At 40.2% G+C, this 17349-nt stretch overlaps 1 protein-coding gene across 1 annotated transcript; it reads left to right on the top strand.

Moving 5' to 3' along the window:
- Nucleotides 1-450: 450 nt before the first annotated feature.
- Nucleotides 451-2573, top strand: dkk1a (dickkopf WNT signaling pathway inhibitor 1a). The gene is made up of 4 exons (XM_079472404.1): nucleotides 451-702; nucleotides 1017-1158; nucleotides 1241-1378; nucleotides 1604-2573. The coding sequence occupies exons 1-4, from the start codon at nucleotides 520-522 to the stop codon at nucleotides 1852-1854; spliced, it is 714 nt and encodes a 237-aa protein (XP_079328530.1). The 5' UTR covers nucleotides 451-519; the 3' UTR covers nucleotides 1855-2573.
- Nucleotides 2574-17349: the final 14776 nt, after the last annotated feature.

Raw genomic sequence — 17349 nt, 5'->3', positions numbered from 1 at the left:
CGTTCCCGTGGATTTTTGCGCACGTTTTATAAATGAGGCCCCAGGACATGAGGTCTGCCGACAGGCCCCGTCGTGTATAATGATATCCTTTAAATTCCACTTGAAGAGCTTACCGTTTGTCCGTCTGCTTTGGAGAGGGCGCGGCGGTAATTACGCACAACCATTGCGAAAGATGATGCGAATTAACCGATTCTTATGATAATAAAGAGAAATTGATATGCAGCAGATTGATCTGATTGCGCAACTGGACGCTCTAGATACCGAAAGCTCCATGAATATGCATAAGCCGGGGATTTAGCGCGCCTCTGCGTAACGATTCCACCTGCCTGCGCAGACGTTTGCGCTGGGTGTGCGCATGCGGTTAGAGGGGAGGTGGAAAGCGCGTGGATGGGGCGGGAATATACAAACAGTCCCGCGTGTATAAAACTCATGTGTCCAACACAAACTCTTGGAGACGTATGAAGTGCTCTCGGACATATTCACTCACCCTAAGATATATTGTGGAAGAAGGATACGAGAATGGTCTCGTTGATCGCCGTTGTGACTGTTTATCTTGCCGTTTGCGGAGGAATCACTGCAAATGCTCAAGCTGGATCTGTGTTACGGAACTCCATCAGACATCAGCCCGCCGCATCTAACCCGAGTGATGCGGTCAGCGCGAGCCCGCGCGTAACCGGCACCGAGGACAGCGACGCGCCGGCGGTACGTGTTTACTGGACGCCGGAGCCTAGGATTTAAGAACGCACAGATATATGAATTTAGACTTTGTTGTTTTACATGTGATGTGATTTCCTTACATTTGTGTCTAGTTTATCATGGATGTAGATGTTGCAAAGTTCAAATCTGAGGAACACGTGTACTGAAATGTACGTGTTAAAAATGTATATTCTGAATGCGCATTATGCAGCTTTGGATTGCATCTGCCAAACGCGTACATTTGTGACGTATGTGCAATCTGGAAACACTTTTTAAAAATAGAGTCAATGTTCTTAAAGTGAAATTGTATTCTTTCACAGGTACCGTACTGCTTAGTGGATTCTGAATGCAGACTCGGTGAGTTCTGTAACGGGTCCCGGGGAGTCTGTCTGTCCTGTCGGCGGCGGAGGAAGCGCTGCGCACGAGACGGGATGTGCTGCGGAGGAAACAAATGCATTAACGGTACAATCTTTTTCATTTTTCCGAATGCCTCACTGCTGGCTGCTGGTGTGAGTTTGCCACATGTATTTCATTTCTTTTTCAGGTGTGTGCCAACCTGCTGATATAGATGCCACTCAACAGGCTGGCAAACCGGACGCACCTACTGCAGGACAGAACTTCACCGTGATGCCACATCCGAAAAGAAACACAATCCCGACAAGACCACAGCAGTCGCTGAAAGGTGACAAATCAGTCTCTAAACCTCTTCCCTCTCTTCGTTCTCATCATGTATCTGTTTAGTCCTTTTTTATCTTCTCTTTCTCTCCTCCTCTTTCATGTTTCTTGTCTTCTCGGTCTCTTCTGTTCATGTCTTCTCTTATTTTTTGACATATTTTCTGGCTTTTGTGAATCACCTTATGAGTCTTCACTGCACCGGTCTGACATCACTGTCATTTCTCTCTGTCAGGTGGCGAGGGCGAGACGTGTTTGCGGTCCTCCGACTGTCTTGAAGGGCTGTGCTGCGCCCGGCACTTCTGGTCACGCATCTGTAAACCCGTGCTGACGGAAGGGCAGGTGTGCACGCGCCACCGGAGGAAAGGGGCCCACGGACTGGAGATTTTCCAGCGCTGCGACTGCGGGGTCGGTCTGAGCTGCAGGGGCCAGAGAGAGAAAGTAGGAGCAGAAACAAGAAACCTGCATACCTGCCAACCGCGCTGACCCTGCAGAACCGCTCTGTGTGCCACATGCACACATGCATTCAGACACACGTGCAGCTGCGACGAATGAGAACTGACTCCACGGAAGGATGCGCCATTAAAAGGACCGATCGTATTTCCCGGACGGTCGCAGAGAAACTGCACCGTATGGATGTTTCTATTGTACACTCTGCTATGTAAGACTTTATTTTCTGGATCATCACAAAAGGCAGATTGCTTTTGTTTCCCTTTATAAGGAACTTTTTATTCTTCTTGCAGTAAATTACTGTATTGTAAATACGTAGTCAGAAATTGCACTTAACACTGAGCATATGGATTCTATAATAGTATTTTATGATTCACCCACATTGTAAATGTGCAAACAGTATGATTTAATTGTTATCAGTACTCCCTTTTTTATTTTAAGGAAACTGTAAAGATATTTGTGTGATTAAAATATATTATTGAAGTAATATTAACAACCGACGGACTTGTGGTCTGTATTCTCTAGATGGATGTTTCTGATCCAGACTGCCACAGCTGCAATCTAAAGAAACCACTTTGGGCTATTTTTAATCTAATGTCTTACACTGTTCGCTATATTCCACGGGTTAAACTTCCAGCATCCAGAGACACTAAACTTGGCCGAAAATACGCTATATATTGTGTAGCATTGTGTAGCATTACACTTGTAAGTTGCTTTGGAAAAAAGCGTTTGCTAAATGAATAAATGTAAAGGAGAAAAAAATGTGGCTTCTTAATTCAATGCATGCATTTCAACTAGAAAACATGAGCTGTTGTTCCTTATGTATGGAAATACATACCATGGATTAAATAAATGGTGAGCTGTGCTTCTGTGGCAAGAAGTGCAACGTAAAACTTGGATGCACATCTAGAAGTCACTTCGGATACACCTCTGCCATATGCATACAATTGAAAATGTAAATGTATACCTTAGTTTGTAACCACAAGGAGAATATGTGTACATTTACAGCTATGCATTTGGAGGACGCTTTATCCAAAGAGACTTACATTGCATTGTGCTCTACATACTTCTGTGCTGTACAGAAGTGTAATCACAATGCAAGTTTAAGGGGAATACCCACTTATCCCCTTTGTTTCGTCTTAAAAGTGTTCAGTGTATAAAATGTAGCGGCATCTAGTGGTGAGGTTGCAAATTGCAACAAACGGCTAACTCCACCGCTCTCCCCTACCTTTCGAAGCATTACGGTGGCTGACACAGAACTAAGATGTCGTCACATTTTTGCTTCTTTGCCGAAGGAGATCACTATTATTCACGAAATGTACAAAACGCTCTCTGTAGAGCAGTTTGTCTGTTAAAGGCTACCGTAGAAACAACATGGTGAAGTCTGTGTAAGGGGACCTGCTGTGTGTGTAGATAGAAATAGCTAATTGTGGGGTTTTAAAAACATAATGCTTCATTAAGTAAGTTCTTTATACACCTCTGAACACATAGTGACTGTATGTGTATTATATAGAATTTCTGTCAATAGATCCGGCAAAAAATGACACACGGGACATTTAAGTAGTTTTTCATACCCATTAAAACACTGCATCATCCATTAGTATCAAATAATGTCGATTAAAATCTCAAAACTACAACAAACAACTAAGCCTGAGACATTTTCCCCCTAAAGCCTTGTTCATTTGACACTGCTGTCAACCCACTTTCGTGTCGCCTGCTTTCTGACCCACGGCGGAAGTAATTATGGCACATAAACAAGCTGAGAGCTTTGCTGAAGACATGAGATCCTCTGGATCGCTGTCTGCTGAAAAACACCTGACCACATGAAAGACTGAATGGGCCATAACAGCAGGGAAGTACAAAGCCAACAGGAGAATATCAAACGGGACGGATCCCGAGGAACTACAAGAGGATCATCTGCGAAAAGCTTTGGTGTGTCGGGCTAACTTCTAATTAGTCCTGTAGTCAGGCCTGAATTGCAGGTTAATCATAGATATCTGACCCTTTAATTACTTTATTATGTAGCCGGTTTGGCACGCAGGTAACATGAATAGTTTAGTAGGATAGAGAGTTCTGTATTGACTGTGATGCAACTTTTTATGTGCGGTCTGCATGTGTGTGGTACTGCTGAACTAGACCCGATCAATACAATCTATCTATCTAAAGGAAGTATATGACTCATAATGGAAGACACTGTATTGTATTCATGTTGTCCTTACTCTTTGGATAGAAGTGCCTTCTAAATGTAAAGGCATGGAAAAAAAGTTTATTTTTTTACAGATTAAATTGTATTATCTGAAAAGCAGTGGCCCCAAAACCAGACCTAAAACAGTTTACGTGCATTTAGTCAGTATATTTAAAGGTAATACAAATCCAGGTAAAACTCAGGTCACTACATTTAAAATAAATTATTATCACTGCATTTGATAACCAAAGTATATTTTCATTTGAAAGAACTATAGCATTAGCTTTTCAAGCAAAACTTTTCACAACAATGCATTTATGTACAGCGTGTGAATTTTAGGGGCATCTAGTGTTGAGGTTTCCAATTGCAACCAACGGCTCACTTCACATGTCCCCCTCCTTTTCGAAGCACAACGGTGGGTGACACAGGACTAAGATGTCATCACGTTTTCGCCTATTTGAGAAACATGCTATGTAGAGAAGTTTGTCCCTTTAGGGCTACTGTAGAAACAACATGGCGGACTCCATGAAAGGGACCCCTTGGTGTATGTCGATAGAAATAGCTCATTCTAAGATAATAAAAACATAACGCTTCGTTATGTATGTCTTTATACAAGACATAGTTATATATATCATATTAGATTTTTGCCAATATATCCTCCACAAAATGACACACAGCATCTTTAAATATAGAGCTGGTTGAAAGTAATCACAAAAAAGGTCTGCATCCTTAGTCTGCAGATGCCACTCGTTTTAATATCTTCTCATCTCCAATGAAGTTCATACTAAGGGTGACTAAAGTTTACATTCTCTGAAGTAATTTGTACGTAAATCAATGCCTTTCTTCAGCAGCTGTCAAACATCAGAACAAGACTCTTCATTAGGATGATAAATTGTGTGAATTTTCCACTCCTTCATGCTCCTACGGCAAAACGTAACCTTTCTCTCCATCCCTTGACCCGTCTGTCTCTCTCTCTCTCTCTCTCTGGTGACAGACACTGTGGCTGAAAATTACAGACAGTCAGATCTGTGTAATGATGTCAGGCGTCACAGATTCGAGGCCTCACGAAGACTGACTATTTTAACTGCGCATGGAGACTAGAGGAGGAGACGGCCTACGCACACACACGCACACACGCACACACACACACACACACTACGACAACATGTCCACTTTCAGAGCGAGAAGCTGAGCTTTGGTTGTCTGAGCTGTTCTTCTTATGTGTGCTGTCAAAGTTACTCACCTCCTATCTCAGCCAAATGAGCAAATTACTCAAATGCAAGTCCAAACAAAACCACAGAAAACTATTCTGTTTCACTTCAGCACACCTTGCCAACACTGTGTGTGTGTGTAATATTTTCACCTTTTACTACATTTAATTTTAAAGAGACAGTTCATTAGACTTTAAATGTGGAAGAAGAGTCCAATATGATACTTTTGATATACTTTTCCTTTCAGTTTATGATGGCCCAGTCCCCATTCACCTTCATTGTAAAAATCTGCCTTACTTCTTTACCACCTTTTATGTTTCATGCATTATAAAAAGTCTTATTTAAAGTCGTATTAAATGTCATGGTTTAGGAGCTTGATGGCCCAGTCCCCAATAACCTTCATTCCATCTGAAATGTATTACCTTATTTGTATGCTATGTATATGTTGCCATGACTTATTGACCACATGCTGTTGAAGTGTTAAATAAATAAACTATTTTATATACAAAAAATTATTCATGTTTAGCTGCACTGTCCCTTTAAATAAAGCAGCACTGCATGACTAAGTAATGCAAGTACAGTCAACATCTTATATGACATGCCGTTACTCAATATGCGTTCTTCAGCGGTGTTGTGGCTCCACATCATCAATAACAGTCAAAGTCCGTTCCAATACTTAAGAACACAAGAACAGAGAACGCATGAAAGTACCCGGATGTGTTCTCGCTTTGTTGAAGGATGCAGCTTTGCGCGCGTACAGAACCCCTTTGAAGTCCCATATGTCACTGCAGCGCGTCCATCCAAGTTCGTTCTTCCAAGGCTGCCTCGCAAGATTGGTCAAGAACACATGTCCGTTCTTTGCGTTCTCGTAATTGAGAAACGGCCATAATCTTACCGATGACTTCACGCACACCTGACGGTGCGAGGAGAGCGTATTTCAAATGGAATGAACAACACAAGCAAATAAACCAAAAGCACAACAGCTGACTTTAGACTGAGCTCTCCAAAAAGTAGCTTTTGACACTTGACAAATTAAGTTGGTGTTTAAAGAAATCTGTTTTTGCTCAACTCTGCGTATTATATTATGTATTTCTTTCATATGCCCATTAGTAAGTCGCAGCACACACACAGTGATGGTTTTGTGAGTAATGTTTCAGCAGCACAGGGTTTTTGGGTTTGGGGCAGTCTAGAAACCGTGTTTACGCTGAACTGCTTGTTATTGGGCTGACCACAAACCTCTGCCTGCCACAGGCATGTGTGTGTGTAAGTGTGTTTGTGGCGATGGTGAAAGGGGAGGGATCTTCTCTTAAATACACCAGTTGAACTCCGAAACCGAGGCGAAAAAAGCCCTGCATCATATTCGGTCTACACGACGACAATTATCTCATTCATCCGCGCGAGACAAGTTCTAAGCGCCGGTGCGCAAAACAAAATTGCGTCACCTCTAACCTGACCGCAAAACACGGGTGGGTTGTTTTTGTCATTTCGGTACGACGCTACAGCCTGCAAAGGCAAGAAATGACAAAGACGACGGTTTATTTCAGAGATAACCTTGCATCTCGTATATCGCTGAATAATTGATGCACTGTTGATTTCTTTGGCACAGGTGCACAGCAATTTAATCCACTTCACTTTCTTAAGGAAGCTGGCATTGTGATTCGCGAGTAGCACACAAACAGAAGTGTTGAACAGAAGAAGCAGGTCTTGTTCTCTGTGGAAATGGCCAGGTTGGATTTACTGTGCATATCAAAACAATATTAGGACGGGTGTCATACTAACACCTAGCAGAACAATACGCACCATTCATCTTTGTGCTGTGGTCTCAATGACAGTCAGAGGGAGGTGAAGGAAAGCAGTTCGGAACTGGAGTCGCTCATTAAACCCCATTCATTCGACAGCCGTCTGAACTTACTTATCAAAACAAACAATTACAGCGACTTTTGTTCGGCGTGAACTGTAAACAGCTTAGGGAAGGAGTGCTTGTATTTCACAAGGGAACTGGTTTTCTTGTAGTGCTTAGATCTAATGCAGTTCTCGCTTATTGAGGTGTCAGTAAGTATTTACTGAAGAAACATTGTCTCAAGATCACTGAGAGAAATTAAAATGCTTGCAAATGAAACTGGCATTCAATAGAGATGAAAGGGATAGTTCACCCAAAGAGAAAGTTCTTTCATGAATTACTCACCCCCATGTCATTCCATACACGCATGACTTTCTTTTGCAAAACACAAAAGAAGACGTTTTAAACATCAGTCACTGTATACAGATATCTTCTTTCGTCATATACAGGTTTGCAATGGCATGAGGGTAAATAAATGATGACTGAATTTTGATTTTGTGACGCTTTAATGTGGCTATAATATCTCTTTGAGGTCATATTGAAAAAACGTATTGGCAGGTCTATGCACACTGAGGTTTGAGACATAAGATTCAACAAGTGAATCATTACTGGGCTGCTTTATTTTCCAGGAGGAGCAGGAAATTTCGGCAAAAGTCTCATCCTTTAATCTTACCGGTGTCTCGGAGAAACAATTAAGATATTAAAGAGATTTGTGCTTTCTTTCCTTAGGCTTTGAACGCTGTTAAGTAAGCCGTTGTTACTCATGAATGACTTACAATGATTATTTCCTCACCCTTCACGCTGTGAAGCCGTTGTGATGGAATGTCAGTCTGGACGGGTGTCTCGGACACCAGACCCTCGTGTGGCACCCAGGACGAAAACAGGAGGCTGTTGGTTTAATGCATGCACCACAAAACCTTTCTATATTTGTGAATCTTAAAGATGTTAATTCCTTCTTCAATTTCTCCTAGTCATGGCATTTTAAACCTGTATGAAATTTGTTCTTCTGCGGAACACAAAAAACTATATTTTGAATAAATATCCCCCCGTTGACTTGCATGGGCACAAAACCACAGAGACATTTCTCAAAATATCTTCTTTTGTGTTTCCCTATACAGGTTAAAAATGAAATGAATAAATGATAACAGAATTTTTATTTTGGGGTTATCTATCCCATAAAGAATTTGGGATGTTTCCCTTTTAGCAGCAGGTGTGATGATAAAACAATAGATACTACATAAAAGATTCAAAAGTGCATGGTCACCTACTATTTGTTCACAGTCAGTGATATAATAAACACAAATCTGTGCAAAACTAGCAAAGAAAAGTAAAATTAGTTTGGGAAAAGGATTTTATCAAAAGTTTTACAATTTTAAAATTGTAAGTGCACCAAATACTTGTGTTCCCCTAAAAGGCTCCAGCATCCCTGCGTAACACCTGCTGTCATCAGGTCGTGTTTGCTCCCTCGTTCCCTGCAACAATCTGTCCATTGTTTACTGAAATAATAACACAATATTCTTTGTCTGGAGTTGCCGTCAGACTAAACAGAGCGAACGCGGAGCTCCTGGGGTCCGCTGCTGCCAGGCCTGCTGTGAATTTGCACACTCGCATTTGTTTTGGCTTGGCCACGAGCAGGGCAACATTAAGTGTTAAAGAGCCCATCCCAGCTTTAAAACAAACCACAGAATTCAGCTTCATTTCACACACGGCAGCTCTGTTCCAGGACCTGGTGAGGTTGTTGTTTACTGGCTGCACATGCAGGCCGATGCCTTCCGAGGTTTGATAATGCATGCTGCACTAAAACATCTTAGTGAAAAAACTACAGCAGTAGAGAAAATGACTTGTTTTTCGAATCCATAGTCAAAAGGACTCTGTATTTTAAAATATACTCTGTGCTATATTTAAACTGGTCTTCTATTCTAATCAGCTGGTTTAAGTTGGTCTCCCAGCATGAAGGTGGCCAAAGTCCTTCTGAAACCACTCATCAGACCCGCCTGACCGGCTATTACGGCATGCTGTGGAACAGATTATGTTCAGTTTGTGGCGACAGATGACGGATGAATTGTGTTATCTGACCGCAGCTGGCATACATTTCACAATAGTAAGAGGCTGGATGTGGCATTTCGGAAGATGAAAAGGGTCTGAGACAGCAGAAATTTGTTTTTAAAGACGCTCCATGAGAGGATTGTGGAAGATGCTGTTTGAAGCCTCTGTGCCAAAATAAAATACTTTTTGTATCTTCTCTTTTCAGATTGGACATGAAACAAACTTCCTTCATGCAAGTAAGCATCCAAATTTAAGCGGACGCTCATACTGTACGTGATTTGAGGGTAAAAAATGTCCTGCTATGAAACAGTGGAAGTCTATGATATATGCGAAGTCATACAGTGAATGTGTGTTGGCATGTGTGTATGTCAGCATTAATACATCCAAAACATAAGGAAACTGGTTTACAAAAAGATTGAAATGACCTCCAAAGCTCAGCTCTACCCTGTTTTGACATAAAAACCGACATAAATCTGAAACGAGACACATTGTGCTGCTGGTTTATGTGTTGAAATGTTTCTTTAAAAATGCATCATTGCATCAGTTACGAAAATATGCGAATAATTCGCATCGGATCCAAAAAAAAACATCCAGACATTTAACCAAAACACGAGACAGGAGATTCAGTAAGCCATCTGCCGTGATATTGCATATCCCATTAATAATATCAATATCGGTCAGCGCAAACAGTGTTTTTCACTCACAGGTAAACATAAATGTGCATTCTGGCACAAATATGCAAAAAATGTAAAATTCATAACAATGTAATCCTAAAAAACGATGCTGTACATCAGCGAAGCACTCCAACCCACCTCACAATTTTACTCAATAAAAATATCAAATATTCCACAGTATAACAAGAACGATCTTTATGTGTAATAAAAATAACCAAATAATAAGAAATATTATGATTTTCAGTTGTTTACAGCTTATTTTAATGAAATAATCAGTACATATTGATATAAAATCTTATTAGTTACCAAACGACTTTGGCTCCCATTGAGACATTTCTCAAAATATCTTCTTTTGTGTTCCACACCAGAAAGAGTCACTATCCCTTTAAGTCATTTCTGTGTCCAGGGGTGGCGTTTAATTAAGCAATGACATCATAATGCAGCCCCCCTCCACAAAATTAGCTTTCGTCTTGTTTGACAGCGAGAAATGTCAGACACACGGTGGCTTTGATCTCACCGAAGGAGCTGATTGGGTTTTCTTCTCTTGTCCACAGGGTGAAGCGAGAGGTTAAACTGGAGGCGTTTATCTGCCGAGAGGCCATCGCGATCTCATCATGCTGTGAAAACATTTGTTCATTCACACCTGCTTCAAGAATACCTGGCTAACAGCTCCTGTCAAGCACGATCAGAGACTTATAGTGGCGCCACAAGTTCATATGAGTCTGGAGACCCAGAGCACACACAGAGACCCAGAGCTCATTAAAAAACCTCCGAGAGACCACACAGCACTCATACCCACAGACCCCTGAGTGTCCAATTCAGCAGACAGAGGGCATTTCCCATGAGTCTTAGCTTGAAGTGAGTCAGATAGTGAGAAATCCTATCAAAAAGAAGTGCCACTGGACAAACATTCAGGTTGGCCACTGGTTAAGTGCACAGGCCAGATGCTGCTTTTTCATTGTTTAGAATGAAATAGAGGTCTCGGTTGGGAATCATTTTCTCCTAAATTAAACATATATAGGTTTCAGAAGGACACCAACTATGTCCAAATTTGCCGTTTTTTAGGAAATGGAAAAACACTGTACTTTTTAAATAATTGAATACAGTGTTGTCAAAGTTGACAAGCACTTTTTAACACTTTTATTGGTTAGATATTTGCAAAACCCAGTAACATAAAGGATGACTAATAATAATGATATATGGCAAAACAAAAAATCACGAAAAAAAGGTATGAGGTTGCAGAAGGACAGCAGCAATATGTGAGACATATGTGGACATAAGTGAGAAGCTGCTAGGGTCTTTTTCCAATGAGAACATTTCAAGGGTCTCCTTTTTGATGTGTAAAAACAGCTCAGAAACTCATTGTCATTCCCAAAGGGAAAAAAGGCCATATATGACAACCCAGAATTTATAGTTGAATGTTTATAACCACGCCTAAACTCATTCCAAATTCGAATGAAGATGCTCGAAGCATCATCTGCAGTCTAACTGGTTCTTCTAACTCAAAAGTGATGATGTGATGGGTGAATGTTGATGTCTTGTGTTGGATCTGTGTGTGTCCCTCCGTATTGAGGTTTTGTTGTCTGTGTGTGTTCTGTCAGCTTGGGTGGCTTGAGTTTCATCTCTCCCGTGAGATGTTACAGTAAGTGTGGCCCATTCATTCAGAAAAGTGACGAACACACAAACCAAAGCCGACTTGAAAAGTTTGACCACTAATTTAGGTTCTGTATTGAATCTAAATGTGTCTTACATATTCATATTCAGTAAATATTTATTGCTGTATGGATTAGTATCATTTACTGACTGGTCCTACTGACCTTTACTGATGATGTCATTCCAAGTAACAACAAAAAACACTTAACTATACTTGTATAATACTATAATGATCAAATTTTCTAATCACATTTGATTTATAATTTTATTTAATTAGACATTTTTATTTATTAATAAATTAATGTAAAATACATTATATTAATCAAAACCTTTTTAATTAACCAGTAAAAAATCTGAGTGCATAATGGGTAGTGATATTTACATTGCTCAACTGAACAAGTATAGTGTTAAAAGTGTTATAATTAAATAAATAAATGCTAGGGCATAAAATGAAGAAAACGTTAAGGTTCTGCTTTATTTTACTGGAGGTGGCTAATCAAATCCAAGCACTTCTCTGTACAAAAGGTCAGATTTCCTTGTTTCAACTGAAGAAAACAAGATGTTCCTTGGAACACTCTCAAATCATGCTGGGATAACATTGATCATCTGGTTTTTCCATAAACTTGGGAAGTCCGAGCCAGCTCAAATGCCAGCTGACATAAAAGCAAAAAGATGAAACGGTAAAAAACATATGTACATTTTTCAGTTAAAGATTTTTGGAGGATCTATTGACAGAAGTGCAATATGATATATATATATAACTATGTGTTAGATGTGCATTAAGACATACATAATGAAGCGTTATGTTTTTATTATCTTAGAATGAGCTATTTCAGTCAACAAACACTGCGGGTCCCCTTACATGGAATTCGCCATGTTGTTTCTACAGTAGCCCCAAACGGACAAACTGATCTACAGAGCGCGGTTCGTAAATACGTTATCTCCTTCAGCAAAGAAGCGAAAACGTGACACGATCTTAGTTCTGTGTCAGCTACCGTAGTGCTTTGAAAGGGAGGGGTGGAGTGAGCTGTGGGTTGCTATTCGCTAGATGCTGCTAAATTTCAAACACCTGACCTTTAAATCCATTACTTATCATTGTTTATGGTGATACGTATTTTTTGCAATTCAAATTGTATTTATTCATAAAACTGCAATAAGAATTGTTGTTTCCTCGTTGCAAAAATAGCAAAGACGGTTAAATTAATTCTGATTAAAGATCTGGTTCCAGACGCCTCTTGGTTTGATATTTATGCAATTCATACATTTTAGTGGCAGCTGGTGTACAATCTTTTAGAGGGGGCGCAACAAACCATCTGACGTGATGTAAATGTTTCATCACTGCTTAGCAAAAAAATCATTTTAACTATCAAAGCATGTAATGGTGTTTATTAACAGTATGTCCAAATGAAAAATATATTGCATTATACTTCATTAGTTATTATAGTAAAACATTCCTAGATGCTACGGTGTTTTTGAACCGTACCACAGTAAACATTAAGGTATAATGCAGTACTTTCTACAGTTTATCAATGCATGTATGGAGTTCAGGAAACTCTGGAATTGTTTATGATGATGACCATAGAGAGAGTCACTTAAAGAGAGTACTGTTTTGGTTGGCCATCCATCTCTTATGTAACAAAATACGGGAGTAACTTTTCAGTTAACTTTAGTAAAGAATTATAAAAGTCCATCGGGTGTCTCGTCATTTATTTGTGTTAAGCTATACAAGCACAAGAACTATAGTTAGTACTACTGAAAACTGAATCTAACATTTTACTAGTGTAAATACCAAAGTGTACTACAGTATTACAGAGAGTAGACAGAAAAAAATGACAGGGATTACTTGCAGTACTTATGCAGCCCACAGCATCCAATGCAAATAGCATCACTGATTATAGTGGGTTCTCTGCATTTGTCGTGTTGCCCGCATGCAGTGTAAACACTTTATACTAAAGGTTAGTAAAGCTCTTCCTTTATCACTGTTGCTGGGAATTTGAAAATCACGTTCATGCAGTTTATTCTTCTTAAACTTCACCGGGGTTCTGGGTGAGAAAAGGATTCTCTGTGAATCGGTTGAGAATTGTCCATTCACATGAGGTCAAACATGTAAAAATCTATATTGATAGGCTATCAGCAAAGTTGAAGGGTCTAGAGCTGTGACCCTGATGATGTTCTGACGCGAGCCAATTAGAGGGCAGCCTCAGGTCACCTGCCTGTCAAAAGTTTGTTTACCTACATAAACACTCACAAAAAAAATGTGTCCGTCGCCTCGAATGTTGAATAAATATGTATTGTCACATAAATGTGCAACATACAATTACATACAAAAACATTTACATTGTGTCATTTAGCAGATCATTTACTTTTAATGAATGCGAACACAACTGCCAGGCGAATGTAGTGTAAATAATTAAAACAATTATTTTGCAATTTATATTATAGAACTTGGTTGTGGCTAGAAGGGATACAGCAAAATCTCGCCATAAAATTACAATAATTACAATAGCTAACGTCTACACCAGGGGTTGGCAACCTTTGTGACCAAAAGAGCCATTTTTGGTTCTTGGTTCGTTGATGGTTGTGGTAGAATTCGTCCAATGTTAACGTGTTTTTATAAATGTAAAGCTCTTGGCCGTCTACAATAAGACGATACATCAAATGTGCCTGCAGGCCGGAGTTTAATCTCATCATCCCAGTAGATGTCAATGTCTTCTTGTGGTGAGAAACAAAGTTGCTTTTTACGGTCAAGGTTAAAAACTCATGCTCGTGCGGCCCCTGTGAAATAATTTAGACACTGCTCTTTGACATTATGCTGTTTTGAATTACATACCCGTTTTAAAACGTCCGTTTAAAAGCTTTGAAGCTAACTTTGTAATGCCTAGCTAACGGGATCAAGCAGCGAACCGGAAGTCTGAAGCATTAGCCCTAAGCGCATACGCAAGGCACATTGGGTTAATTCGCGTATTCTCACATCTGTCAAAGCAGAAATAAAACTGTGCTCTCTGTATGTTTTTTTCTGTCACCTCTGGTAAGTGAACTAAGTCAAACGAAGTCATACGTCTGCGTTTTGTTGACAATCGGCGTGTAAATGCATAATGTACAAAACACGAAGGGATTAATGTGATGATGTGTTGCTTGCTCGTGCTGTAGTTCCATCCCTCTCTCCCCACTAGTCCCACCTCTAGCAGCTCGTGTTTTTCCGGAAATAATCGTGCAGCTGTATTATGAATTTGATTAATTGAACTAAATACTCTTCAAGATCCGACGTATGCAATACTACTGTATAGACGCTCCAGATTAATATGAGATTAATAGCGCCCCTGCGCTCCCTATTGACCAGCCATCACTGCGTTTGACTATTAATACGGGACATAGTCAACGCAAAAATTTAAATTCTGTCATGATTTACTTACATTCATGTCAATCCAAATCCTAAACTTTGTAGTCCAAGCCAGCTCGAGTGCCTGCTGATATTAAAAGCAGTGAGACGAAGCTAAAAAGTATAGTAGCCTGACGAAAGTAAAATTCAGTTGAACTTTAATAATGCTGGTAAAACAATTTATAATACATTTGATAAAAATGCACACATTTTTGCTAGTTGTGTCAGACGCCACGGTATTTTACGTGATGCATGCCTCAATTTGTAATCCATAAATACAAAATGTGCTGCATTTTCAACGTTGAGACCTCATTGTTTGTTGTGGCATTGAAGAGCTCTCTTGATCTGGAGGAGCGCTCATGACACGCTGCTGTCCGTCATTAACATACCACAGCAGTGCCATTGTAGATCTTTACAGCAATTTGCATTCCTTCCTGATAAAATGATGATCAGTGGACAGAGAGAAGCTGGCCTCAGAGGAAGTGACCTCAGGGGCTGATGGCATCTCCTGATTAGAGGGAAACTTGCTGCATAATGTTTTAATTCACATCTGGGTGCCCTCGTCTTACACCGCCAATTTCTCTCTTCCTGTTCTCTTCCCTCAAGTAGCACTTCAATCCTGCCCTTATTTTCTCTCACCGGCCTCATACTTCAATCCCCGCTTTTTTATCTTTCCTCATGCATCCCTCTCTCTTTATCTCCCTCTCTTCCCTGGCTTTGTAGTGCTCCTGGCATCCTTATCATGAATCGATCATGTCTTTGTGATGAAAGGAACTGCCTTCATTTCCACAGGAATGCGCAGCTCTTAGTGTCCATATGGAAACATTTGCCAGACAGATTGGTTCTTTTATTTGCTCTTCCCTGGAGCATCAAACACGAGCGATCACTTCGTACATGTCCAGAATAGAGCGATATTAGAAAAATAGAGACGAGAGAGGCTCTATCGCGTTAAAATAAAGCAAAGCGGCAGCACTGACCGGCACGCTGATACACAACAATTGCAATTTCTCACACACAGCAAGCAAAACCTTTGAGACAGGTGCCCTGAAAAATGAGACGTATAGTTACAATTGTAAAGGAGCAGTTCACACATTCTGACATCATTTATTAACCCTTGAGTCATTACAAACCAGTATATCCTGACTTTCTAAAGTGAAACAATACATTTACATTTATTCATTTGGCAGACGCTTTTGTCCAAAGTGGCAAGTAGGAGAGCCTATAAACATTTGTCAACACACTAAACAGTTAGTTTACAAGGCCATGCTACTAGGAGGATTAAAGTGAACAACAATATACATTTTGGTAACACTTTACAATAAGGTGCTATTAGTTAACAGTAGTAAAGAGATTGGCTAACAACGAACCATTTATTTTTTCAGCATTTATTAATCCTTAATGTTAGTTCGGTTCATATACAGGTTTTGAACAACATGAGGGTAAATAAAAAAACAATCCCTTTCCAAATACTCATGGAGCCACTGTAAGCTCAGCACCACAGCGAAGGTTTTCGGGGACAGTACGCCGTAATGGACAGAATAATCATGCAGTTCAGAGGTGTGAAAAGTCACGGTTACAGCCGAGTGGAATTTTAATGTGTGGTCACCCGAAGTCGTCCATTCTGTCGGAGTATAATTGCTAACTTTGCAGTAACTTTGTATGGGTTGAAATGCCGGAGTCATTTTGCTCTGCTAAGTGGTTTTCAGCACCACAAGCATTCGGGACATTTTAATAGAAACCATATATGTGAGAACTGTATAGCTCATGTTTTTAAGGGGGTTATGAATATAATAATCTTGCTGTATTGGGCGAGAACATTTGAGATCTTTCACAACTAATCGGCCAAATCGAAACCAGCTAGTGGTTGATATTGCGTAATACAGTCCCTGTCGTATCCACAAGTTTATAGAAAATTGTGTTGATATATATTGATAATAGTATTTAGGATCCCTGTTGACAAAACCAGCATATGGTGGTAAGGTAGGTTTTGAGCGGGGTTAGGACCAGCTTAAACCAGCACATGACCATCTTAAACCAGCACAAACCAGCTACCATGCTTCAAAGCCTACCCAACCGGCGAATGCAGTTTTTTTTCAACAGGGATTTAAGCATTAGTATTTAAAATAATAAAACATGGTTTTGGCACGACCATGACCAACCCTCAAGCAGTCATCTGTATACAGGTGTCACACGTTCATGCAAACATGTTTACACAGTCCTTAACCTCTCCAAGAGCAAACAATTCTCCCGCTGTCCTGTTTGGGACCCATCCAGACCACCGCAGCTGCCTCAGTTCAACTCTAATTGTTTGGGTCTGAATACCAGGGCAATATTTTTTTACTGAACACTTAGCCGTTAGTTATCCAAGAAAGCCACAATGCAACTTTCTGAAATAGCGGCGACTGCCAGCCACCCGCCTTTGTGTTTCTCTCCCTGCATGTGATTTACAGCAGGGCCGATGCACTTAAAATGTGTTACCTCGGCCCCATGCGGTGCGTGCGCCGCGTAAACCGACGTTATGAAAAGTGCTAAGTCAATGTTTT

The sequence above is a fragment of the Barbatula barbatula genome, assembly GCF_947034865.1.
Source record: "Barbatula barbatula genome assembly, chromosome: 14".
Classification (NCBI taxonomy): Eukaryota; Metazoa; Chordata; class Actinopteri; order Cypriniformes; family Nemacheilidae; genus Barbatula; species Barbatula barbatula.
Note: the sequence above shows the minus strand (reverse complement) of the source record. Positions and strands in the feature narration are given on the sequence as shown.